We start from the raw sequence: 24,623 nt of genomic DNA, 5'->3' as shown, positions 1-24,623 counted from the left end.
ACATTTAGCGATATTTGTCATTAAGGGTGAACGAACACGACCAAGCAAGTTAAGTTCACTCGACCCACTCGACGGCCGACACCCGTCCGTCCCTAACTGCGACCGACTACAATCGAAACTTGCCGGTAAGAATAAGTTAGGTGCCTTATTGGTTTAGAACTTGGAATTGCGGATCACGGACCAGAAACTCCAATCGGGAAGTGAGATCCTAAAAGTTCTGGAACGTCTGGGACTTGGAACTTTTAAAATGGCGCACGTAATTTCTAATAATATACAAGTACTTACCATAAATATAAGGAATGGGGATTAATGGAGGTTGAAAGAGCATGAACTTTCCATAATTAATATTCTGTGAAGATTTTCAAGTTCCAAATTTTTAGTCTGAACATTGTTTTAATACAATGTTAGATAATTTACAGGTGTACTGTAATGTATTGAACGAGAGTTTTCATAAATATTATCATAAAGGCTACAGCCTATCATACATGTTTATAACGTTAATGGTCATAAGAGGTGGCTATGTAATATATTAAAATTTGTTTACTTATTTATGCTGAATTTTTCAGCAAATTTAAAAAATACATTAATCAAATTATCAAAAAGATAAGACAAAATAGGCTCAAAAAGTTATTGCCAGTTTTGTAATACAAAAGTTTTATCACTGTGATAACCCAAAACGCTTGCGGATATTATCACGTGTCTTAAATTGTAAAATATAATAAGAATTTATTAACCGAAAAAATGATTATGCTCTTTTGAATTAAAATGTTTTGACAATAAAATAAGTTTTGTAGAATTACAGTGGTATGATTATATTCTTGCATTAAGTTGAAAAGCAAAGTGATTACTATATTAAGAGAGCTTGAGTTTATAAAGAATTTATGAATTGTTTTGAAAATTTTTAAATTATTGAATATGAATCCAGCATGAAAATCACAGGAGAGTTTAAACAGCAATTGTCAGAAATTGCAGTTCCATCATGTTGCAACAACGAGAGTTATTAGAAAACAAGATATTGTTTCGTGTCTTGGAAACCAGGGGCCTTGATATTTCAGATATATGCAAGAAATTGGTATATCTATGATAATCACAATTAAATATTTGAAAGATTGAATTTTTAGTGTCCATTATGCTTTTCAGAAATACAATGTGAAAAAGATTAATTTGTTATCAGAGGATGAGCTATGCCAGTTATGGTGTCCCATAAAGAGGATTTTGCTTGATGCGCAAAACATATGCCACAAGAAACATTGCGATGATACATGCACTCAAGTAAGAATTTTTACACGAAAGAAATTTTTGTTGTTTAATGATTAAATTATAATTTCAGGGGCATAAAACTTTACATCAAATACTGAATGTCATAATTTCTTTGGCTCTTGAAACTATACAACAAAGAATTTTTGTACCTAATGTATTATTAGAGATTGTTATTATTTTACATTCAACTACATTAACAAAGATAGCTGACATCAAGGTTCATTGGCTTAAAAAAACTTAAATATTAGCAATACTCATAAAACTATTGTAATATTTGTAATTTTGGTACAATGAAATTATTATGTTTTAAAGGTAAAGGATAAAATTTCATATCTTTTGGAACAATGGTGGATCTTGGATATGATTTGGAAAGAGAAAGTCATTATTAATGCAGTAAAATATTTAATAGGACGTTCTGGAACATCATTGGTAACATGACTTCCTTAAAAATTACAATTTATAATGAATTAACTTTAATGGATGATTTGAATAATTTTAGAAACACATTAAACGCTTATATAATATTAGAACTGCAGTATGTTTATTAAAAGAAGAAGAAGAGATCCAAGAACTGTTAATATTTGCACAAAAAAAGCCTGTGCTTTCGCTTTTAGAAGGAAAAGAATTACTGAGTTTTCTTTTATCTCTTGGGGAAAAGTGGATAATGGTATGAACTTCAAATTAATTAGTTGAAACATTTGAATACTTTTAATAGAAAATTTATTTGTGTACAGGGCATTTATGGTAATATAAAAGTTTTGCTAGAAAAAACTGATTCATTTACCGTTCTTGCTTATGCTGATATTTATGCATCAGCTATTTTATCAGCAGACAAGATAAACAAAAAATTAATTACAAACAAATGTTTGGGAAATATTGTTTTTCATTGTTTAAGAGCGGAGAGAGGCTCCTCTAAATCTGATAAATTAAGAGAGAATCTACAAATATTTCTCAATTACCTTTACAATCATCGGCAATTAGCTATACGTAAACTAATGCATGAAAAATTTGATACAATGCTGTGGGATCATTTGAAAGCTCCTGGATCTTGTGTTAGATGCAACGCTGCTGAATTTCTCTTCATGTCTTGTTATTTTCCAGATAAATGCGTATTAAAAGGAAGGAAAAACAGTTTATTTATTAAGCATTACAATGCAGTTACAGATCTGTTGAATGATCCTAATCATGAAGTTTGCCTTGCATCTATAAATGTAAGCAATTCATTCTTGCAGTATTTGCTTATCAAGGAAATTACTTCATAATGTTTTTTTTCTGTATGTATTGAAGGGCTCTTGTAAAATAATGGAGAAAAATTGGAGTTTTATTCCAAATTCAATTAAGGAAAAGTGGTTTCACACTTTTTTAAATTATACAAAAAGCTCAAACAGCTCTGAGATACGAGCTGCTGTATTCTATGGTTTAAAGCATGTATTGACAAACGGGAATACGAGAGAAATTATAAAGGAAATACTGCCTCATTATTGCAATAGTATTTATGATACTAATGAAATGGTTGTTGAAGCCTTTGTTAAATTATTGTTTTATGCACATACTAATGTAGGTATTTTATTTTGGGACATTATACCTGTTGATAGTGTTCTGGAAAAATTGGAAGCAAGTATTATTTTAGTTTATAGAAAAGTATACAAATCTGAATGATAACCTTGTTTAACAACATTTTTACTGTTTAGGTAACGGATAGCAAATCTTTGTCACAGAATTTAATAAAATTATTGAGACTACGAATATTTTCTAAAGAGAGCAACATGTATGAAGCTATAAATGATTTGCTTAATATAGGTTTAACAAATATAAATGGAGTAAGGAAGGTGTTCCTTTATTCGAAGGATGTAATTGATTGGAATACATCGTTAAAGTTTATGAATAGTATGTTATTAGTTTTAGAAAAAAAAGCAAATGTGGTACCTCCGAGAAACGAATGTAAACGTCGACGTATCAGTAATTTTCAAAGAGAAGAAATTTGTCTTTTAGAAGGTAAACCATGTACTTTCGAATGAAAAGTTGAAAAAAATTCAAGTAATTTTATTATGATTTATAGAGAAAGCAATTATATCCAATACACAGTCTGTTCACATCTTGATCGATTTAATATCTATTCTATTGGTGATAAGCAAAGACAGTGCCCGTTTGGAAAACTGCAAGGAAGGAGAGAAAGATTTAATTTCTATGATTATGAATATTCTTCCTAAACTGTTAACTAATTTTAAGGTAAAACGGTATTATAAAGTGTATAGCTTTTAGTAAGTAATAATAATAGTAACATATTTTCATTATTTTATAGAATCGTCAAATACGTGAATCAGTGATTTTTTTATTTTCGTTGGTGCCCTTAGAATTTATGACTAACGAAAAACAGTATATAGAAATATTTCTAAAAGAGCTTTGCGAAACCAGCGTTTCTAGTGATATGATTTTGACAATTATCACTGTATTGATTAAATGGGGTGCAATGGACTTACTTTTTGTATCACTGACGGACCATATTGACGAAGCAGTTATCAACTATTCCGAATGCCAAAAGGTATAATAAATGTTAACTATTCAAATCATTTAACACCACAAACTATTTTCTATTGTTTGTAGGAAAAATCGACGGGTTTAAAATATATAAAGGATGAAAAATCATTGGAACTTAGTCTAAGAATATTCAAGCATTTACTTCATATGGAATTTCGATCAGTTTTGATGATTAAGTATTATCATTGTCTACTTCATTTCTGGGAAAAATTAAGCATATCTAAATGTTTGGTAGTACAGAAAATTCACAGCATTGAGACTGATAATAATTTTACATCCGTGGAAATAACATTAGATATCTTTAGAGAATATGTCAATATGATTTCAATATTACAAAAAACTGATGAAGATTTATCATTTGTAGAACATTATGAAGACGTAATGGACTGGGCAAAAAGGGAATTGGTTCCTAATGCTTTAAAGTCACAAGAAAATAATGGAAACGACTTTTCTGTAGAAATTTTACGAATAATTTTAAATGCTTTAAAATTAACAGTGCTAAAGTGTCAAACGACAACGAAATTATGTTGCAAAATTGTGCTCTTCTATTGTGATTGTCTTGTCTTGTCAAATGGTATCATTTTCGTTGATGATGCCTTTAATCTAATCAATAATCTATTAGATTATGGCAAAACTGCCTATAATTATAAAAACAGTGACATATTAAATGTTATTGTTCCAAAAGTCTTGTCGGCTGTAATGATCACATTAAGTAAATACTCTGAAAACATTATAAACCAAAGTACAAATGTTAGTTATATATTTGTATTGCAATTTGCATTAATTAGATTCTGAGATTTTAAAATGCTTGATATTTTCAGAACTTGAAGAATTTTTCACCAATAATAGTAAAATGTTTGATTACGGCTGAGCGAATTTCTAAACAGTCTGAGTTAAAATCAATGTTTATGGCTATCGCGTTAAACACAGCTGTTTCTTGTATAAGTAAGGAGCTGAAAAATTTCTTTTCAAGTACCATCAACCAAAAAATAAGTGTTCTTGATATCAAATTGCCTTACTTATCTGGAAAGATTCTGAGTATTATATTACATACAAAAAAGTATAAACTACTGTGTATTCACGTTATGAAAATAGCTATGTCGAAATATACCAAGGTAATGAAAGAAGATATTAAAGAAATCATTTCATTAACTTAAAAAAATATATAGAAATGTGTGTGATCTAAATTTTAGTTTGATGCAGTTTCTGGACTAATAATTTTGTATAAAATACTTAAGTTACCAGCTAAACCAGACACAAAATTATACAAGGAAATAATTGAAACGTTTCAAGTAAAGCACTGCCAAACTGTATCCACGGAAGTCGATAGGTATTTATCGATTTACTAAACGGTAACAATGTTGGCACTCTATACTAACAAATAACTTTTCTTTTCTAGAATGATCAGCGACGTCGTGAAAAATTTATTGAGCTATGTATAAAATACATTGACAAACAACAATAATATATGATCTATCCAGTAAAAGAAAATCACTGTTTCACGCAGGTAAACTAAGTTCTCCCCACTAAATTATCATAGTATGTTAATCATACAGTTTGTATAAATGTTATGTAGCTAACCAGAGATTATCTGCCCAATCGAAGAATTTCAACTTGTCACGAATTGGCGATGTTTTCTCGCTGAAAAGAGTATAAATATTAATTATCACTCTAGGCATATAACAACTTTGATAGCTAGCAAAAAAATGTGTACATTGCATAAAAGCTGTGATCATGATTTTATAAATTACGTTATCCGGATGATGTAATATTTCTCATCTGCCTTACTGCAGCTACTACACGTGCATTGCAGCCAGAGCTTTTACTTTGATAGTCCTCTGTTGGTATTCGTAGCAACAGTGACATTTGCTGCAAGTTTTCCGATAAGGATAAACCAAGTTCCTCCAGCACGTTTCCAAGATAATCTATTAATTTGAATAAAATTAATAGTAAATAATAATTGATGGTTTGAGGTATTTTAATTCGCATGATATTAGCAATATATACATACCAATGTCAGTAGCTAACTGTTTGCAAGCAAACGAGTTTAATCGATAGATTCCCAACGTTTGATCTTGAAACATCTGACAAGTTCCTTTGGCCAAAATATCTAATAAAACTCCTGTGAAACCCGACTCAGATGAGCTTTGTTGAGCGTACTGTGCATCGGCAGCTCTCAAGGCCAATATAAGACTTGGATTGTCCCTTAAGAGAAATGGTTCAAGATGTTGTGGTAGCGTCATCAAGTACTGGCCCACCTGAGTAATGTATTCTTGTGGTGCAAAGCTATAATCAGGTAAGTCTGAATTCAAGTTTGTGATTTTGCCAGAATCTGTTGACCAAGCAGGAGCTTTTTGCACCAACAAAAGCTGCGTAAAGATTGGTGCAAAAATGATTTCGTACGTCGTGTGATGCAAATCCGCGCAGAGTTTTTGAATCGCCTTTATTGTCGAATCCAGAATAGTTTTATCTTCTGTAATTGATTTTCTTTTTTAGTTAACATCATTACCATTTAAAAAAATGTGTTGAATTTTACCTTGTTGAACAAATGCAACGAGATTTTCAAAGTCCTTTTGACCTGCTCCATTCAATAGTAATTTAGTATACTGCTGAAAAGATTTATTTACACTGCTTTGAAACTTGTTATTTATTTCTATAATATCCACTACAAGGGATTTTTCAAACTGTTCAACTTGCCCCAGAAGATCGCCTGAAATAGTGATAATTATTTAATTACTCAAATCAGTATTATTAATTAATATAAATTTATTACCAATGCTTTGCATCAACGTCATGCACATTTGAAATAAATTCCAGTCTTCGTTTTTAACTTTGCGTTTCTCTAAATGACGCACCGTCACACGGTATTTATCCAGATATTTGCTGAAGTACGTTTGAAGCGACTTTAATAGCTCTGGAAAACCACAACCATCGGTAAATGATTTACAGCGCTTATTGGCTTCATTGGCATGATCAATAGCTTTGGAAATGCTAAGAGATAGTGCATTAATCGTGTCGCTTAAATCTTCGTGGGCACAATTTAAACTTTGAAGTTGTTGTTCGAGCTGTGCAGTTTCGTATATGCTGTATTTTGTAACATATTGAACATAAGGGGCATAGATTGCTTGCGCCAATGAAAATATTTTTTCATTTGGTAATTTTCCTCGCGAAGATATTTCTATTGCTCCGTTCAAGTTTACAGCGAAGTGATTTGTAATTTGCTTCAATTTGAGTAGTAACGATAGCTTCGTTGCACTAGGCTGTTGTTTTAATGCAGTCTCTATACATTCGGAAATACCAGGGTCTAAACTTCTCAAAAGATCAGCATAAACTTCTACAAGAATATCGACGGTCGTTGTGGAAAATACTTGATGACACCATTTAACTTGTTCATGGAAGGTGGATAACAATTTATCGTAATAGCTGTGCAGCCAATAGCCTACATTTTCATCTTGTGCCAATTCAATTATACGCCTCCATTCTTGCCCAAGTGATACTTTTAAACAATTGTGATAATATTTTAAAAGCTGCGGTAAACGCTCCATTTTTTTGAAAATATCCACATAAGTTTTAGATTGCTCTAAAAAATATAAACCCTCTTACCGATCAAATATAACACATTCAAGATAGCATATAGCACCAATACCTAAATTTGCAGCTGTGAAAGCTTGAACTAATTTAGGACTAGTTATAGCCTCGAGTCTATTTTTCAAGCCTTCCAGTTGCATCTTCTTATCCTCGTAGTCCACCACATTTACAAGCATTGCCAATGATTTTTGCATGCCGAACAATTTATTTGCAATGGCTTGAGTATCTCCAGACTCAAACACCTCCTCCACATCATTGGCGAGTAATGTCCAATTATCAGCTTCGTGCAATCCTTGCTTGGCTCTTTCTAAACTAGTTTTTATCCTGTCTATTCTCTCCAGTGACTCTATCGAAGAAGCTGTATCCTTTTCCACTTTTGCTATCTCTTGTTTCACAGTAACCATTTTTTCCTTCAGGGCCAATGCTTCTTGTTGTAGAAGCTGAGTATCCCGTAAAACTCTTGGCAGACCTGAGAGAACCGATTGACTTGTTTCCTCTAACGCTCCATTCACTTGTTGTACATACAATTGCAATTTCATGACTAAGGAGGAAACAAATGCCTGAAAACATTTAAAAATAAAGCATTGTCATTAATTGATAATACAACTGATAAGAAAGTAAAAAAAAAAAGTAATTTTCTGTGTCTTTATTTGAGTACAATACATTTTTTCTACATGTTTTTATCATGAATTTGGTAAAAGCAAGAAGATTAAATTCAATGAAAAAAAAAATGATCTTTTAAAAAGACGCGAGGTGTCATTGACCGCCGTGCAATGGAAGCCGTCAGTTTAGTGGCTGATTGCAACTGAGTGCAGCTTGAAATTAAAACACTGCATGTTGAGAAAAAATTTAGTAAACGAAATTACGCCAAGCTTACATCTTTGTTTTCCTGAGCCTCGGCGGTTTTGAACGTTTTGTTGATCCAATCCTTGACGTCGAAGCTGTCATCGGAAAAGGCAGACACATCCTAGAAGAAACTTTTTAAGGTTAGGAAGAGCAAAACCTCAAATTCTCTAGGATTTTAAGAGGTTTTATTAATTTTGCGTCAATAATATTTTTTGAGATGAATTTATGGTGGTTACTATTGAGATTTACAAAAAAAGAAGCAAATCAAGCGAGAAATGTAGATAGGAAAATGAAAAAAAGAACGATCCTTACCATACCGGAATGGAGGAAAACGCCAGTCAGTATACACTATACAGTATACAGTCAGTAACTCAGTTCCAAGTTTTAATCCTCCTGACAGTCGCTTTTTTGGCCGGTAGTCAAGAAATTCAGATTAAATCGAACCTGCGGCTTTTAGATAAGATTTGATTTTCCCTTCATTCCTTTTTACTGCTATTGTTTTGAATGCGTGAGTCGTACCCTATGGCGTTATAATACGTGTTACGTTCAGTAAATTTTATAACATTGCCGAGCTACAATTTGTAAGTTTGCAGCTTGCACTATCAAATGTCATTAGAAAAGGGAAAAATACCGAGCAAACAGACCAAGCAGCGTGAGTCGGTAATATGAATATTATTTGATGGAGAGCTAATCTTAAGCATAGTTTAGTATAAGTAAAAGATCGGTTTGATTTATGTTAATTCCTTAAATATAAGATTAATTCGTAAGCTAGGCTACATTTATCAGTATACTATTATAGTGTTTAGTTGTTGAAGGTTAGGTTGTTCAAGTACACCAGTGATAATAGGAAAGTGGGAAGGTGACGGGAAATGGGAGAAGGAGTAAAATCAATAATTTCATTAGTTTTAAGATTTCTTATGAATGTACTCAGTTTGCAGAAGTTCGTGTTCACTAAGGCTACCTTTCTTGCGGGTTTGTAAATTTGGCGGGATAGTCTACATTGGCTTTTGGCAAGGGTGAAGGGGAGAACAAAGGGAGAGCGAAGGACAGCGTGTTAGCTGTTGTTTCCGGACCCTTTGTTCGTAATGGCCACGCCTCTCCCTCATATTACGTTTGCGCCCTACATTTTGCGCAACAGTTGGACGTTGAAATTTATTCCAGAGAATCTCATCTGTAATGAGGAAAACTGATCAAAGAATGACTTTCTCTCGTTTGAGGAACTGTAGTCCATTTTACAAATTTTTGCTCTAAATAACTGTACACATGTATTCTACCTAATTGAATGATCAATTGGCCGATAAATTTGTTTTATATTTAATGACCGTTTCTCTAGTAGCAGGAAAAAGACGTGAGTATTTGAAAAATAGGCGAAGACTGAATTTTTTGGTTACATTAATTTTTATTAATGGGATTGCAATGATAAAGTACTGCGAGTAAGAGTTCACAATTGTGTGGAATACTTTTTAACTGAAGTATCTTGCGTGTATTTAGAAAACGTATTTGTTTTCCCGAATATTGTGCGTCTGTAAAGATTATTGTATTAATATTTAAGAGGCTGCAAATGAAAATTGTGTATCGCTGTAAAAGATTGTAAAACTGCTGACAAGTTAAGATTTGTCATTGCGAAAACAATCATCCAGTTTACTTTTTTTTTTTTTTTTTGTGATTCGATGATTCTCCAAAACATCTCGACTTTGGATTGGATTCACCTGGACTTTCCACAGAGGAAAGAAAATTCAGCCAGGTAAAATTGAATTCTCTGTTGCCTAATTGTTTGTTTCTTTTCCATATGTCGCAAGGCACTATTCCTCCCTAGCACCCTGTCATCCAGCATCTTCGGCAATTGCAAGAGGATCCCAATGTGCGATAACGAGCTTATTCTGTTCTGTATTTTGTCTATGTATTGTCAACATAGGAATTGTTATAAAAAAAAAAATCGATAGGCTTTCCATTACACACTAGCTCTTTGCTAAAAATGTGTGGCTGTGCAGCACAGGAAATCGACCATTCTAATCGAAACGGAATGAACGCGGTAAAAAATCTGCCACAACACAGTAAAAATGTATGAGAAAAACAAGCGAGTCTTTTTCCGTGGTACACAGTCAATCGCAAACCAAAGCGTTGGAGAAGTAATTTTTATTCTTGAATTATCAACCTGGCTGCGATAAAGATTACTATGGACCAGCCAATTATAAAAGAATAGCGTGGTTACGGCCTCTGAAAAGCTTTTCTCTCTTGATCGAAGCTCGAAAACCTTGAAAAACAAATGTTAGTAATGTTCAGGGACGAGCACTGGCATTCAGTGTATGCGTATTCCCCTCACATGCACGAAATCAATGGTAGCACTCCTATCCGGAATGGCAAATCTCGAAAAATTGATGTGATTAGTTGTACAATTATTGGTGTCATGCAAATTAATAAATAATAAGAAGAAAAATGCATTTTTACTATGGAGAGATGTAGAGGGCGTTTGAAAAATGTTAACGCGCAAAAAATGACGAGATGCAGATGAAAATCCGTCGTGGAACTTTCGAAAGACAATCAATGGCTTCATCCGGCACTTTACAAAGTAAACGGTCTGAGGACGTTGACGGATGAAATTAATGATCTCCCCTCAATCTCGTTTGATTACAAGCCTCTCCCAGGGAGAACCACCTCCACCTTCTTTTCCACCTCCACCTCTTCCTCTCTATACCACCGTTCGCGTCCACCTCTCTTTTTTCCTTTCCACCACTCCTCGCCCCTCTACCCCCGTCTCCCTCCCCCCTCCCTCTATCCATTGCTTCCTAAACCAATTTCCCCGACAAAGAGAAAAGTAACGAACTCTTTTCGATATAACGAGAGATGAAAAATATCCATCCTACCGCGCTGCGATCGACCGTCCCGAACAGGTCCTTGACCTTCCGCAGGACTTTGCGAGATATTTCGCATTGAATTCTCCATGAAAAAGATTCTCCTCTCGCAAACGAGATTTTCTCTCTTCTTCCTCCCCCCCCCCCCTCCCTCTCCCTCCACTCAGCTATAAATAAAACAACTAGAAACGTTCTTAACTATTTTCATACAGGATCGCGCGTCGGTATTATTTTTCCTTATAAAGTGCTATTCGTAACGTGGATGGCAGAAATTTTTCGTACAACGCCACCAAGTCCAATGTAATTTTCCCTTGCATCGATGGTCGAATAAAAGCTGTTTCGACCATTAGTTTAGTTCCTCCTTCTCCTGTTACTTCTCTCATCTTGCTCCTTGATTCGAGAGATATATACACCAGTATATTCGCCTGAGATTGCTCGCTGCTGTGGAAGAAAGTCGTGCGATGCCCAAACGGAAAAAGAACGAACGAATTTTTTATGGCGACCTCTTTGCCTCGAGTGTATACATATATTGATTTTTATAAATTCCTCGCAAGACTAGCGAACGAGCCTACGGAAGAACGAGACGGCCCGAAGAAACGAGGACTCTCCGTCCGGGTGTATGTTTCACACCAGTGACGGTTCTCTCTAAGAATTTTGGGCGATTGCATTCAAAATATTATATCCACAGTAATTCACGGAAATTACCAGAATCTCCAAAAATATTTTAATCAAGAGCCATCCCGGTCCACTAATCAGACAAATAATGAAAACAAACAGACATGTGTCGATGTTTGTACCACACGATAATAATGTGATGAAATTCGTATAATGTATTATAGAATATACAATATAAGAGGCAGATGTAATAAGTGGGGTTGAATCAGGCGCGACGAACATTTACGAAATTTATATTTTTGTCTCGAGAAAATTATTGTGACGAGGGGTCGAAGGGTGGAAAATTCTTTGTAAATAGGCAAAAATAACGTCCCTGTGCTCGAAATAACGCGGACGGCCCTGTATTTAGTCGACAGTAATCGAAGTTGGTCGAATTCATCCGAGTGGTACAGTAGAGTAGTGGGGACCTCCCCTTCGCCGCTTCTCGCATCCCCTACATCCCCACCAACTCATTCTTTCTCTCTCGATCCCCCTTTCCCCCAGCCCTCTCACGATCTCGCTCGTTCACGATTCTTCCTAGGCTTCCTCGTGCTTCTCTCTCCCACCCGTGAACTCTTTTTCCGGCCAATTCCATCTCTCTCAGCCTTTGGTTATTTGCCTCTTTGTTTTGCCTGTCCTTTTCTCGCTCCGTCTCTATCTGTCTGCCGCGCCATTCCCCTTCCCTCTCACCATCCCCCTCTAACTCTTACTCTCTCTCTCTCTCTTTCTCTCTCACTCTTTTAGCCTTTTCAGTTTTCTCTCGCTCGCTCAGCTCGTTCTTAACGTCAAACCACTTAGGGCCGCGGACCTCGGCAGTCGATCTTTCCCAGCCAGCGGCGGTGGCATTCCGGCATTTTCCACCTGATCGGGCAAACGCCATTTTGTTCGCAAGCCCCTCGTGTGCGTTACGCGAGAGAACAAGCTTCAGTGACGCTTCTTTGGGCAAAAATAAATAACGAAGGAGACTTGTGCGGTGTGCCAAGGAGGGGCAACCGGAAAGGACGCCGGCTGTTGTTTTTCCGTTGACGAGTGCGTGACCCCGCGTGTAGTGCATCTCACTTGTTCATTCGGACTTCACACTCACTCGCTCCCATTCATTGAGTTCTTGTTCTTTATCACACCGACACAGTCTGTCACGTCGAACATCGCCAAGGAGATAACACGCCAACGTGAGTACGAATTCTCTTTTTTTTTTCTGTTCTCTTTATTACTGTGCCTTATAACCTATTTATTTTGTAATGCTGTCTCCTTCTCTCTCTCTCTCTCTCTCTCTCTCTGTTTTACTCTCCTCTCTTGTATCGTTTTTATTCCAATTCAAATGTCGACGAGAGGTTAGTTTTCTATCGCGTGTGTTTTATATATACGTCAGATCTCTCCATTATTATTAATACCAGGTCTGGCTGCAGAACTATGTGCGTGTGTATGAATATGTGTGCCGAGACAGGGGAGTTGGTGATAAAGTGCAAGTGCGGAAAGTGTCAACTAGACGAATATGACAGGAACTGTCAAGTTTCGATTGATGCTAGTCCAAGGGCGGGAAATTAACGGTGGAACGCGAGAGCCCAGATATCGTTCTAATTTTCTTTTTTAGCTGCACACTGTATTTCTCGAAGCGAACATAACCTCAAAGGTCCAATTTATGCGAGAAGGAGGATGCACAATAGCGGTACTTGTCAGTCGATGCTATCGTTACTCGCATGCTATGTAATATACGAGCATTGGAGTGCATCGGCTATATCGAATTAATTAGAATTATACCTGACGTTCTATTTCGTCCTAACACTCGGTTTCCTTGGAAAATACGTGTTTCCTCAAATTCGGGAAAAACCAGTGTGAACCTTTTTTATTTTGCTGTTTAGCGAAGCGAGGAAAATTTATAAAAACACGCTGATCGGTCGTGCACGCATATCTCGGGAATTTCGGAATGTTCCACAGGAATGTTTTTCAGGATTATCGTCATTTCGAGAAGTGGCGTCAATAAACTTGCCATGAATATTCATCGGCCTTAAAACGTATTAAAGCGTTAAAAAACAACCTCGGCTTCGGTCGAATTTTCGCAAGTTTTGTCTTTTTTTGCTTTTTATGCGCGTTTTGACTTTTCGTTCGAAGGCCGGGGAGTGGGGAGGGGGCTCGGAGAAGGGGGGGGGGAGGAGGGGGTGAGTCATCTTTTAGCCAATCGGATTAACGAGGTTTTTCCTCGAATTCTCCTACGCAATAGGCAGCAATAGCTAATTCGATATCTTTGCGCGAAGCTTTTTAGTTCTTGGAAATCGAACGACCGGTCTCTAGCCGTACGGCAAAAGACTCGTAAATCAACGTGACTTTCACGACATTCAAAACTGGATATAGTATGCTATACACATGTATAATTTTCTACATATAAACACAAGCGACCGAGTCGTCTCTTTTTTCATCAGCATTTTCAAATTTGACTAACAGAGGGAGCGAGTGACGAAGATGGAGCTTCCGAGAAATAATAAGGTATACGCGAACAAGGACAATATTATTGGCAATATTTAAGAGAATGAAACTTTGTCAAGAATGAGAGCTCCTTACCGAAGAAGCCATACAAGTGTTTGTTTTTTTCCAATTGAGACCTTCTTGGAATTTAGGAGCCGCTGCCAGTGTGAAATGCAATTTTGTCCAAGAGAAAACACGATGAATTGGTTGATTTGATTGTGTTTTCGGGACAAATGTCGCAATTACGATTTTATATAGACCTCATGCTGTTTTTCTGCGTTACGACACTGTGTCTGCGGCTAATACTACAAAATTGATTAACCACTTGTATCATTCAACAATTTCCTATTATCTTTGTTTTGTGTTTTGCGAATCGTAACCAGTGCGTCATCAGAAATTTCTGCCGCTAGAAAGAAAATCGTCATTCCGAAGCCACCTGGCGTGATTTTCTCTGACGCAAGTAAAGAAAAATCGTTTGTTGGGGTTTTTCCAAAAATGGATGCAAAATGACGGCGCAAAATCGCTCGTTGAGAATCCAAGAGACAGTTTCAAGGTCATATCGGTCCAAGAATATTATTCTGGGAAAACGCGCGTTTTCTGGATCGAGCTTTATCGGTGCTATCGAGACGAAATAAAAAGTGAACAGCTCGGCAATAATAAATACAAAAAAAAGTAGATAATTCTGGATGGGAGTGTTGTGTAGGGGGGGGGGGGGGGAGAGGGGATGGAGTTTTGGGTCGAGAGTGTTTTGACGCGTGGATCGAGGGAAATTGAGCAATTTGATGGAAAATCGTTTAGTGAGAGCATCGATGAGTGGCTCGCGGTGTTGATAGCTCGTGTTACGCGTTCCTTGTCCGAGATCAGGGCCGTCTTATATGTGGGGGACAGTGGGTGGGGGGGGGGGGGGGTAGCGTTGGAGCCAACTCCACGCGGTTTCCAGGAGACTCCTCCCCACCCCGCAGCTACGCACTCGCTCACGCACGCACACATGCTGCTGCTGTAACAGTGGTTCGCGCACGCAATGCGAACGACCTCCGCTTAAAAGGGGCAGATGATAACGATAACGTGAAAATTCCAAGGTTGACAACGCGGCTCGATAAAATATTTTCACCCAGAGAAATATATTTTTCTTTTTATCATTTCTCTTGACGTTGATGATTTTGAGGAGGAAGAAAATTGTCGAGTTATTGGACTGTTCGTTCCCAGGGCTTTTTAAGCAACTGGGAAGACGCGCCGCGAGGTCGGGGTCAAAACAGCGCGTCACGTGTTGCACCTCCTTGCGTAAGGTTTTCTGCGCGTCAGATTTTCTACTTATTTCTCCGCGCACGGTTCTAGGAGCTCGTTGTGCGTCAGCCAAAGAACAAAAAAATAGGCCCGTTCGGTTTTTCACTGCTAGGCCAGCGTGTTTACACGTTTCGTCACTCGACTGCCAAGTGCCAAGTCCAAACGAGCCTCGATCAACTCGAACGACTAACGAATTTTCGCGAGGTGTAAATCATTTTCGCTATATAGATTATTATTGTATTTAGCTTGATCGAGCGAGAGCGAATGCAAATAAGGTCGAGAACTCGTCGAGTCTCTGCTGTGCGGAGCGGGAAAAAATAATAGCAAAACCGAAAGTTCAAAGTTGAAGACTTTTTGCGATCCGATCTGCGAGAGGTCGATTATCGGAAAACGCGCTGAAATGGATTCGAAAAGAGCTCCGCGACAATTCTGTTTGAGTTAATTGTACAGTGTTTGAGCTGGAATAATTGATTGACCGGATGTCCGAGAGAGGGAGAGAGAGAGAGAGAGAGAGAGGCGACTGCTACGCGCCGCTCCGCTGGAATTGGTGGATAAGAGAGAAAAAACAGCTGTACGGCAGCTTTTTTCCATCGAAATTAGGAAGGGCGTTGGAATAATGACGCGAGGAGTGACGCTCGTTTATTATTTGGTCATGGGGGATCGGTGCGAAAATTCCGTTTGATAATTGACCGTATCGTTTGTTTGCCGATATGCGCACTGTGACTATGTATATATACATGCATGTATGTATATAGGAAGGAAGAGGAATATAGCGTCGGTGATGGTGGGGTGGTCGATCATGATCGCCGTCTGCCAAGCTGCCATTGCTTTGCTACTCGCTCGATGAAAGCACCGGAGGAAACACGTTCCGTTGACACACTTCCTCACTCTCGAAAACCTTTCCCGCTAGGAAAAATGTTCCAATTATCTCCGTGAAAGCACGTTTGCCTCACGTTTTTCTTCGTAAAAACTTTCCGTCAAATCTACCTGTCATCCCGTTCTTTCTCCTCTTGCTTGCATGGATTTCATCCACACGATCCCCCTTCTTTTTTTTTTCCTTTTTCTTTAAGGGGATCCTACAGTTTTTGGCCACCAAAAAACCACAGGCATTCCTCCTATATAAATATATATATATATATATATATATATATACATATATATGCTGCTCCGACACGAACCCCATGACAATTAACGCTATCATCCAGCAGCTCTGATAAACATCTACAATTACTATAAAGTGGCCAGCATTTAGCCACTCGGACTCCTCCAGTTCCTTCGAAAACACTCGCGCCATTATCATTCCCCCCCCCCCCCTCTTGTTCATCCTTCCTTCGGCAATTTACCATTCCGATGCTCGCTTGCTTCGCCCATTTACATTCCCTCCGAGACAACCCTGGCACTGCCTCGATACCTCCGACTTGTAACAAATCAGTCAAATGCCACTTGCGCAGATATACATTTCCTCTTGCTCTTCTTTCATTCCTTCGTCTATAGCTGGCCGGGTAACGGGTCAAAATCATCCTAGGGCTTTGCGAACGTGTACCACGGAATCGCAATTACCACGAATTTGCTTATAATCGTAAATATAATGCTTTCCTTTGTTTTTTCTATTTTATCTGAAAGTGCATCAGCTACTAACAGCTTACGATGCTGTTCGGGGAATAAAAAGGTTATTAAAGTAAATAATAGTAAACGTATATAGGCTTCTAACGGTTGTACTAAAAATTGTTATTGTTACAATTTTAGATTTCTCAAAGTGCTGAAGCGCATCAAATTTCTCATCAAAAAGATTTTCACCAGATAGAAGTAACTAGATTCATTATTGAAGAGTAACCTTTAATCAAATTACTTATGGAGCAGAGCCTCTTTTAAAGTAATTAAACTCATTGATTATAATAAAAGATATGTAGCGTGGAATATATTCTGTTGGAAAATAAAATTCTTAACTAAAAAAGGGACTGGCCGGGCCCACGCGTTTCATACATTATATCATTTTATAACCGTGCTACAAAAAAATGTTGTTTATCAAACATTATAATTTCTGTTATTTTATGCTTCTCTCCAGTGCAGGGGCGGCCAATACTCTTTTGTTTCGTAATTTTTGCTTTGGACAATATTTCCAAACATTCTTTTGTTAAAAAATGTAAGTTTAATTATTGTAAAACACCCTTTGTGTCAAAGGTAATCTCAAAGGATATTTTTTCTTAGCGAATTTACTTATTTCTAACTGGTGAAAATCTTTTTAACGAGAAACTTGCTCCACTTGCTGCTATTAGGATTTAGCCTATTATTTTTTATTAGCGTATTACTATTTTTTATTAGAATTAAAAATACTTGCTAAAATTTTAATCGTACTTTTTTAATTAATACATTTGTTAGATTTTTTGGATAATTAATTATTTTAATAATTATCGCATATATTTTTTTGTACAGGAATTGATTTAATAATGCTAAGGTTTTCATGTACTTGCCGTCTGATTTTTTTTTAGGTATAGCCTTATTTTTGCCGACATATATAGATTCGTACTAGTAATTTACGACTTTCTTGAATTTTTTCTGCTTTTGAAAAAAACGCGCGCAAATGAAATGAGCTTTTTATTTGGAATAAATATACTGGGTGGTTAGTTAACTATGACGAAACTTATGAATTAGCGTAGTATGGGTACCGATGATAAGAAAAATTTCCTAATCCACTTTTCATTCTAATTAGACCTTACTGACAATTATTAAGAATACAAATTTGTTTAATTCGAGACTCGATATTGATCAGGAGCAGCGCTCTGGTGAAGCCTAATGAATAAAGGAAAATCGGTGAATTGCTATAGGTACCAGGGAAAAGTGTGGAATTGAGCAATTTTTAATGGTCACAATAAATTCTTTGATGAAGGATTATAGATCGAAAAGTGGTAGGTGAACTTTATTTTCATTACAATGATTAAAATGATCGAAATTTGTAGAATTTTCGAAAGTTATAAGCGGCCACCCAGTATACGATCTTTTATTCGATTATGCACTTTCTTCTCCTTCCCTTTTCCAACACTGCAATCTTCCACTCTGGATTCAGGCACCGTTCGGTTTGCTCCGCAGTCTCCCATATAAATCCCGCTGATTCTAATTAAGATTTTTAATTAAGGCGTTTAGCGAATGAAGCTTTGATCGTCTTTGCACGAGGAAGATTCGAGAAAGGATGAGGAAAAGGGGAGAAGGGAGGAATGCGCGGTTTGAAACGCGTATAACGTAGACTGTATATATCGAATTTCAAAACTTGGAGATTTTAGTGGAGCAACGGATTTCGAGATTGTTCCTTCCTGTACATATACATATATACAAAGGTGTAGACAAATATTGTAGAGTCGAGTGGAAGTAGGTGTGCCAGTCAAAGGTCGTTTTGAAAACTCATTGGTTGAGAGAGAGAGAGAGAGAGAGAAGCGAATGTTTACGATCGAGACGTACGTAAACGCTCGCAGAGTCATGCACGATGCGGGCCACGTTGAAAGAGAACCTTAGCGGACGCACACATGCAGAGAATGGCGGGGCAAATTTGCGGAATGTACACACAAGGATGAAATAGGAGAGTCGAGAGACGCGATAAAATCCAGACGGTACGTGGCTATACCGCCGAGGAAGAAGGTGGGGGTGGTTAAGGAGGCGGGGGGGGGGGGGAGTAGTAATAGTTGGGTTTTGAGCAAAGAAGAAAAACGCACACGAACGCGTTTACCGAGACACGGATGGTCGCTTTCCCTCGGAGGGAGCCCGCAAAAACTTGGAATTCCGCGAGGCCGCCGGCGATTCTATGATTAATGCGCGCGAGGAAGCCAAACCTTTCCTGCCACGGCCTATATCCTGGAAAACTCTCCGAGCGAGAGAAATTTTGGCGCTCTCTGTGTGATCCACACCCCCCCCCCCCCTCCCTTCCTTCCTTCCTTCCCTTCCTTTCACTCTCTTTAATTCATCAATCACTGATAAGTGCAAGAAATTACTGTAGACTCGCGCAGCTATATATATACATGAGCCCCACAGCGCCTCTCTTATTATTCTCACGTAAACTAGAAAATTGCTACGAATTACGGTTGACTATGCGAGGCAGAGGATTAATCGTCCGTTTGCTTTATAGCAAAAATATTTCTCGACCGAGTGGATTTTGTGAATGCCGGACGGACGCCGCCGCCGCGTGGGTCTGCGATGTAGTTAATTTGCAGGGGCAGTAAGGGGGGAGGGGGGAGCGTATATCCATGAAGCACCTGTCGATTTCGAACCAGTTTTTAAAAATACCTGGAATGAATCGTCGGATTCAATTTAGAGGGAATAATAGTATAACCGAATCAGCTCCAATTCAATGAAGTCGGGACGCGTATAGGTTGACTCTTGCCAAACCTTTTTCCACGTGTCAAGTCTTTGTAGTGGTAACCGTAGTAGATTTTTTTTTTCATTCTGCGTATTCGTAACCGCCATCGAGTGTTGGTAACACTGAAAATATACATCCTATATAAGCATTTTAATTAAGGTACATGATACTGTCCGATAGATATTCCAAGTTATCGACTTTATCGATGCTGTCGATTGAAATATTCAGGATCCGCGCGCGCGGCGGCCGCGGCAGCCAGCATTTCCTATCGCCTTCCCCCATCCCCCCTTGTCTCTCTCTCTCTCTCTCTCGACCATCATGCTCATCGGCCTGCACAAAAATCTATCGCCGTTATCCTCCCCCCCCCCCCCCCCCTCCTTCCAACGAGTGACGTCAGTACAGGTCGAGAAATCGAAAAGTCATATTCATTATATCAAGCCACGCCCAACAAAACTTTGCTTTTCTTCCTTTTTCCTTCACTTTCACCCATTCCCTGTAGAGCAGTCAATGCAAATTGCTAATGTTTATTAATGGCCAAATTGTTGAAGTTTTCGATTGAAAATTGTCGAGGCATTCTTCCGAGGTGGTTGGCAAGGATTTTTACTCCCCCACCTCCTCCTCCCCTCCCCTTCCCTCTCCACTCTTACCCTATCACTCCCACCGTCACACTACTCCTCGGTGAATTTGTTCGCCGAAAGCCGAACTTTTCCCATTGGAGAGCACCCTTTGCTCCTCGCATAGCTCTGGTGCATAGTAAAAAACCAAAACAGCTATATCCTTCCCCTCGTAAGTCTATATTTAAAATTTCAACGCGCTATTGACGAGAAGGAGAATTTTGATGGAGAGGGGGGAGGATTAATCTCCCAAATAACGAACGATATTTCTCTGTATACAGGCGGAGGCTTACGAGAATTGCTGAAATCTCGTAATGTATATTTGGCGCGAGTCGTAAATTATATTTTTCTCTGCCAAAAGATTGGCATTAAAAAAGCGAGTTTTGTTTCGTGGAGTGTGGGGTGGGGTTAGGGGCGCACGTACAGAGGTCGTTCTGCCGAAAAAGTCTTATTATACGCGTATTTTCTCTCCCTTGAGCACGGATTTACAGGGAAAGAGTGTAGGACGTAAAAAATAGCTGGGCAACGAGAGCAACAATAAAAGTTGTCTGAAAATAGGACGTTTCAGATAAGGAGAAATGCTCGAAGAATTGGCGGAAAGGAGACGAAGAAACGTGCCGGACGATAACGGACCGACAGCGTTGATTGGGTGGGGGCGAGATTGGAAAACAAGAGCCGCGACGAATAAACATTATAGCCAAAAGTATGCCGCCGTTGCTGCTATAATATTTTTATGAGAAACTGTGTGATTTTTCGTTTGCTGGCGGGTGCGGGGGTAGTTTCGGATGCGCGTTAAAAATAAGAGATGATATAGGGATTGGAGGGCGGAAGGGGTGGGGGGGGGGGGTGTGTGCAAGAGCATAGGAAAAAGTGTTGTTGTCGAATGTATCCGAAGAGGGGTGGGCTGGCTTCCATGTATAGGCAAATGGGTAAAGTGGAGAAAGAAGAGGGTGGTCGAGGAAGTTGGTTGGTAGAATTACGATAGTATGTGTGTGTGTGTGTGTGTGGAGGGGGAGGTGGGTCGGTAAGGGTCGGCGAGAAAGAAAACGAAGCGCGCTGGCGGGTCGAGCCGACAGCAATCGCAAAATCAATTTGCATTATTCGTTTAAAAGTGTGTGCCACCCCATGACGTCAGAGAGCGAGCGAGCAAGGGTAGCGTAAGGGGGTTGAAGCGGAGGCAAGTGGCCCCGTCTGCTCGTCGATGCTCTCAAACAACCCCTTTCCTCTGTTCCACCCCCCACCAGTCCATCGCCAACAGCGACACTACCAACCCACCCCGTCCAACCCTTGCTCGCGAGACCAGCACGCTTCTCTCCCATTTCACTACCACCTCCATACCCCGCCCCCTTTATCATACTTTTCTATGCGTCCGTCCCGGCCTATACTCGCGCGCGCTCTCTCTCTCTCTCTCACTCCCTCGACAAATCCCCCCTCCCCAATCGCGCGTTCGTCCGTCTCACGTATACACCCACACACAAATACCAACGCAACGGGGAAAACCAACCCCCTCGTGTTTATTCGGAATTGCTACGTTTCTTCTTACACTCGATTTTATAATGAAAATTTTCTTCCGTTCTCTCCCTCCGTGTATAGGCTGGCTGCATGGCTGCTGATCCTTGCCAACTTCTCCTAGTCGTTTTTTCGTCAAGCTGCCAAGCCCACTCGAAATTCTTCATGAGAGTAATTGGCAAAATGGCCGCGGAGGGAGGAAAGTAAGATTAACTATCACCGGTGCATCCATCTAATTAGAAATGCCATTTTCGCACGGTATACCTCCTCGCACCCTCCCCCTTTCATTCCACTTTTCTTGGTTTACTCGGGGCAAGGAGATTGGACGGGAAGGAGGGGGTGTTGGGGTGGCCGTCGCGAAGGGGTGGAAAGAGAGAGAGAGAGAGAGAGAGAGAGAGAGAGAGAGAGAGAGAGAGACGAGGAGGCCTCCGTTCCACGCCGCGCCTCGCCTCGCCTCGCCTCGCCTTCCCTCGCCGTCCTACCACCGTTGCACTTATATTAAATTCTTACGCAATTCCATTAGAGATACTTCTTATTGAATTCCGTATTTATTGCCGCTCGTCCAATCGAATTTAACAATTCCTTGCTTTACGTCACTAGCCGATACTTTCTTCGCGAATATTCATATATATATATATATATATATATATATAGAGAGAGAGAGAGAGAGAGAGAGAGGAAATTCTCTTATCGCTTATCAAGCAGCCAGCGCAAAATCACGCCCAGAATTGCAAATTTTCTCTGCACTTTTCTTTCCTCTATACTGTACCCCTTATATATATATATATATATATATATACTGTGACTGGGAATTTTTTAAGGGTGGTATAGTATAGTAGAGGGGACGAGTAGAGCTTTATTTTTGCCTGGTTCGAGACGTGGGAACAACGAAATCTCCGAACCGAAAGACGAGGCTTTGTGATCGAAATTAATTAATTGGTCGCTGAGAGACGACATTGAGATAGAATTGGCGCGAGAATCTATCAGAGGACATATATAATTGATCGCCCTATGACACCCTCTTGCCTGCTCTCGCTCCTCTCTCGCGTGTATATGAAAAATCGCTTCCAATTTCAATTTGACACTTTTGCAAATTTGTAATAGGCCAAGATGAATATCCGACGATTCTCGTTTGCTCTCCGGTTGGCCAATTAGCTTCAACCGTTTTCCTCTCGGATTTTTCCGATGCGGCTCGTGTCTCGCAGCGTCGATTGAAAAATAATTACAACTTTGAATTGGCGCGCGCGCGAAAGATATATATTATATATATATATATATATAGCGAGAGGGGATTTTTAATCGAAATATAAGATGCAGGCTCGAGGCTCGAATTACAATTTGGTGAAAAGATCGCGATGGGGATGAGAGGTCTCCTCTAAAGGTGGGGGAGAGAAGAGGAAAAAGAAGCTTCCGTTAATTCGATACAACTTCCGTAGCTCCCTATTGGACAAAGTGTCCGCATCGTAGGGGCTGCTCGAGTTTTGACCGGATGTTGCGTGACGCGGTGCTTGACCCGTTAGGATTTTATTTCGCGGTTGCCATTCTCTTGGAGGCTCGTGAGGCTCGTGCGCCCGTCCACAGACCAAAAATCGAAGCCGCACTGGAAGGGAAAGGAAACTGCGCCAAGTCTGCCTCTGCCGATCGATTTAGGGCCATTTTTCCCATTAAGAATCCCCCCAGCAGCAGACCCACCGAGAGACTCCTTCCTTCCTTGGCAAACTTGCGCAATGCAATGAGAAGAAGAACGCTTCGCAAAACTCGATCCTTCCATCTAGTATTGAAAAAAAAAAAAAAAAAAAAAAAAGAAAAAACAAGATGAAGCGAATAAAAGAGATATTCATCCTCGCGAATCTCGCTTTTTCATTGTTGCAAGAACGTTCGAGGTAGACGAAAACTCCCGCCACTTTTTACTCATCGTAATCCTCGTTGACCAACCCAGTGTTTATATAATATCTTGTATATTCACTTCCATCGATTCCTTTGGCATATATAAATACACACACAATGAAAGCTCCCGCGCATTTTCTCTCAAGAAAGATTCAGTAATTTTGCGCGACTCGCAAAGAATTTATTGGGAAGAAACGTCTAAAGTGTTGCAACAGGACTGAGTGGAAGAGGATACGGGTGGACGGACGTTCGAGGGCAAAGATTGGACGAAAGTTTAGCTAAACAATCCCGAGTGGTTTCGCGCGCTTTCAACTGGATGAATTTGCTCGATGAATGGAAATTAGAATTGCGGTTTCAGTGTTTAAAAATTGGCTTCTCGCTCGCTCCCACAGCAGCTAAACAAGAAGAAGGTTGGATTTGTTCGAGGTGACAAGAATTAAGGCTCGGATTGGTAAAAAGACACGGGTAAAGACGATGTGCTCGTTACTGGAGGGGTGGGGGGTGGAGGGTCGCGTCGCAAGGCTGACCGACAGGATCCGCCGCCGAGGAAAAAGGAAGGTCGTCGATTGACTTTTTCCCCCATTGGCCAACGCTGCTCCGCTTTTCTCCTTCTTTCATCCTCTTCTTCTGCATCCATCTATCCCCCTTGCTCTCTCCCTCCCTCCCCCCTCCCTTCTTACCTGCCATAACAGCATATTTTTTTACCTCGATTCCTCACTCTGCACCCGAGCGCTCCAACTTAAATATCCGCCCGAATTCCACTGGCAAAATTCTTATACGTGGCAT

The 24,623-nt window shown here is 39.2% G+C and overlaps 3 protein-coding genes and 1 long non-coding RNA gene across 10 annotated transcripts in view; 3 read left to right on the top strand and 1 right to left on the bottom strand.

Moving 5' to 3' along the window:
- Positions 1-286: 286 nt before the first annotated feature.
- Positions 287-5,555, top strand: LOC136775591 (condensin-2 complex subunit G2-like). 3 transcript variants are annotated; one of them, XM_066730506.1, is made up of 15 exons: positions 287-1,072; positions 1,159-1,272; positions 1,331-1,477; positions 1,573-1,689; positions 1,760-1,927; positions 1,995-2,471; positions 2,548-2,874; positions 2,952-3,255; positions 3,320-3,489; positions 3,563-3,802; positions 3,865-4,548; positions 4,620-4,913; positions 4,992-5,128; positions 5,198-5,305; positions 5,375-5,555. In XM_066730506.1, exons 1-14 carry the CDS (start codon positions 980-982, stop codon positions 5,238-5,240), a joined length of 3,315 nt encoding a protein of 1,104 aa, XP_066586603.1. In that variant the 5' UTR covers positions 287-979; the 3' UTR covers positions 5,241-5,305; positions 5,375-5,555. The 3 variants fall into 3 exon arrangements, with proteins under 3 accessions (XP_066586603.1, XP_066586602.1, XP_066586604.1); XM_066730505.1 differs by having other exon boundaries at positions 1,141-1,272; XM_066730507.1 differs by lacking the exon at positions 1,331-1,477 and having other exon boundaries at positions 1,141-1,272.
- On the bottom strand, positions 3,277-9,128 carry Cog7 (conserved oligomeric Golgi complex subunit 7). Of its 4 annotated transcripts, none has more exons than XR_010822956.1 (9): positions 8,545-9,128; positions 8,264-8,353; positions 7,445-7,946; positions 6,572-7,378; positions 6,335-6,508; positions 5,810-6,271; positions 5,513-5,723; positions 5,380-5,439; positions 3,277-3,416 (listed from the first exon to the last, which is right to left on the bottom strand). XR_010822956.1 is itself a non-coding variant. In XM_066730508.1 (8 exons), the coding sequence occupies exons 1-7, from the start codon at positions 8,545-8,547 to the stop codon at positions 5,551-5,553; spliced, it is 2,211 nt and encodes a 736-aa protein (XP_066586605.1). In that variant the 5' UTR covers positions 8,548-9,128; the 3' UTR covers positions 5,198-5,439; positions 5,513-5,550. The 4 variants fall into 4 exon arrangements, 2 of the variants coding, with proteins under 2 accessions (XP_066586605.1, XP_066586607.1); XR_010822957.1 differs by having other exon boundaries at positions 5,550-5,723; XM_066730508.1 differs by lacking the exon at positions 3,277-3,416 and having other exon boundaries at positions 5,198-5,439.
- On the top strand, positions 8,303-9,876 carry LOC136775593 (uncharacterized). The gene is made up of 2 exons (XR_010822958.1): positions 8,303-8,372; positions 9,164-9,876. It is a non-coding gene; the product is annotated as an uncharacterized lncRNA (long non-coding RNA).
- Positions 9,877-12,446: 2,570 nt separating this feature from the next.
- The window catches only part of LOC136775514 (uncharacterized), a 69,048-nt gene continuing 56,871 nt past the window's right edge, over positions 12,447-24,623 (top strand). Inside the window, exon 1 of one of the 2 annotated variants that reach the window (XM_066730359.1) lies at positions 12,447-12,907. The gene's annotated coding sequence lies outside the window, so the exon portion shown is untranslated. The remainder of the gene's footprint in view (positions 12,908-24,623) is intronic. The other variant, XM_066730358.1, reaches the window with a different exon arrangement.

The sequence above is a fragment of the Prorops nasuta genome, unplaced genomic scaffold (assembly GCF_024137725.1).
Source record: "Prorops nasuta isolate Cenicafe-Biocafe unplaced genomic scaffold, Cenicafe_Pnas_1.2 PNAS00008, whole genome shotgun sequence".
Taxonomy (NCBI): Eukaryota; Metazoa; Arthropoda; class Insecta; order Hymenoptera; family Bethylidae; genus Prorops; species Prorops nasuta.
Note: the sequence above shows the minus strand (reverse complement) of the source record. Positions and strands in the feature narration are given on the sequence as shown.

Bases quoted from the DNA above. Each gene is read 5' to 3' on its own strand.
- LOC136775591 (XM_066730505.1), top strand. From the start codon at position 980: ATGTTGCAACAACGAGAGTTATTAGAAAACAAGATATTGTTTCGTGTC. The intron at 1,928-1,994 runs GTATGAACTTCA...ATTTGTGTACAG, and splicing joins TTGGGGAAAAGTGGATAATG to GGCATTTATGGTAATATAAA. The intron at 5,129-5,197 runs GTATTTATCGAT...TTTCTTTTCTAG, and splicing joins GTATCCACGGAAGTCGATAG to AATGATCAGCGACGTCGTGA.
- Cog7 (XM_066730508.1), bottom strand. The intron at 7,947-8,263 runs GTAAGCTTGGCG...AAATGTTTTCAG, and splicing joins AGGCTCAGGAAAACAAAGAT to GCATTTGTTTCCTCCTTAGT. The intron at 6,509-6,571 runs GTAATAAATTTA...TCACTATTTCAG, and splicing joins GACGTTGATGCAAAGCATTG to GCGATCTTCTGGGGCAAGTT.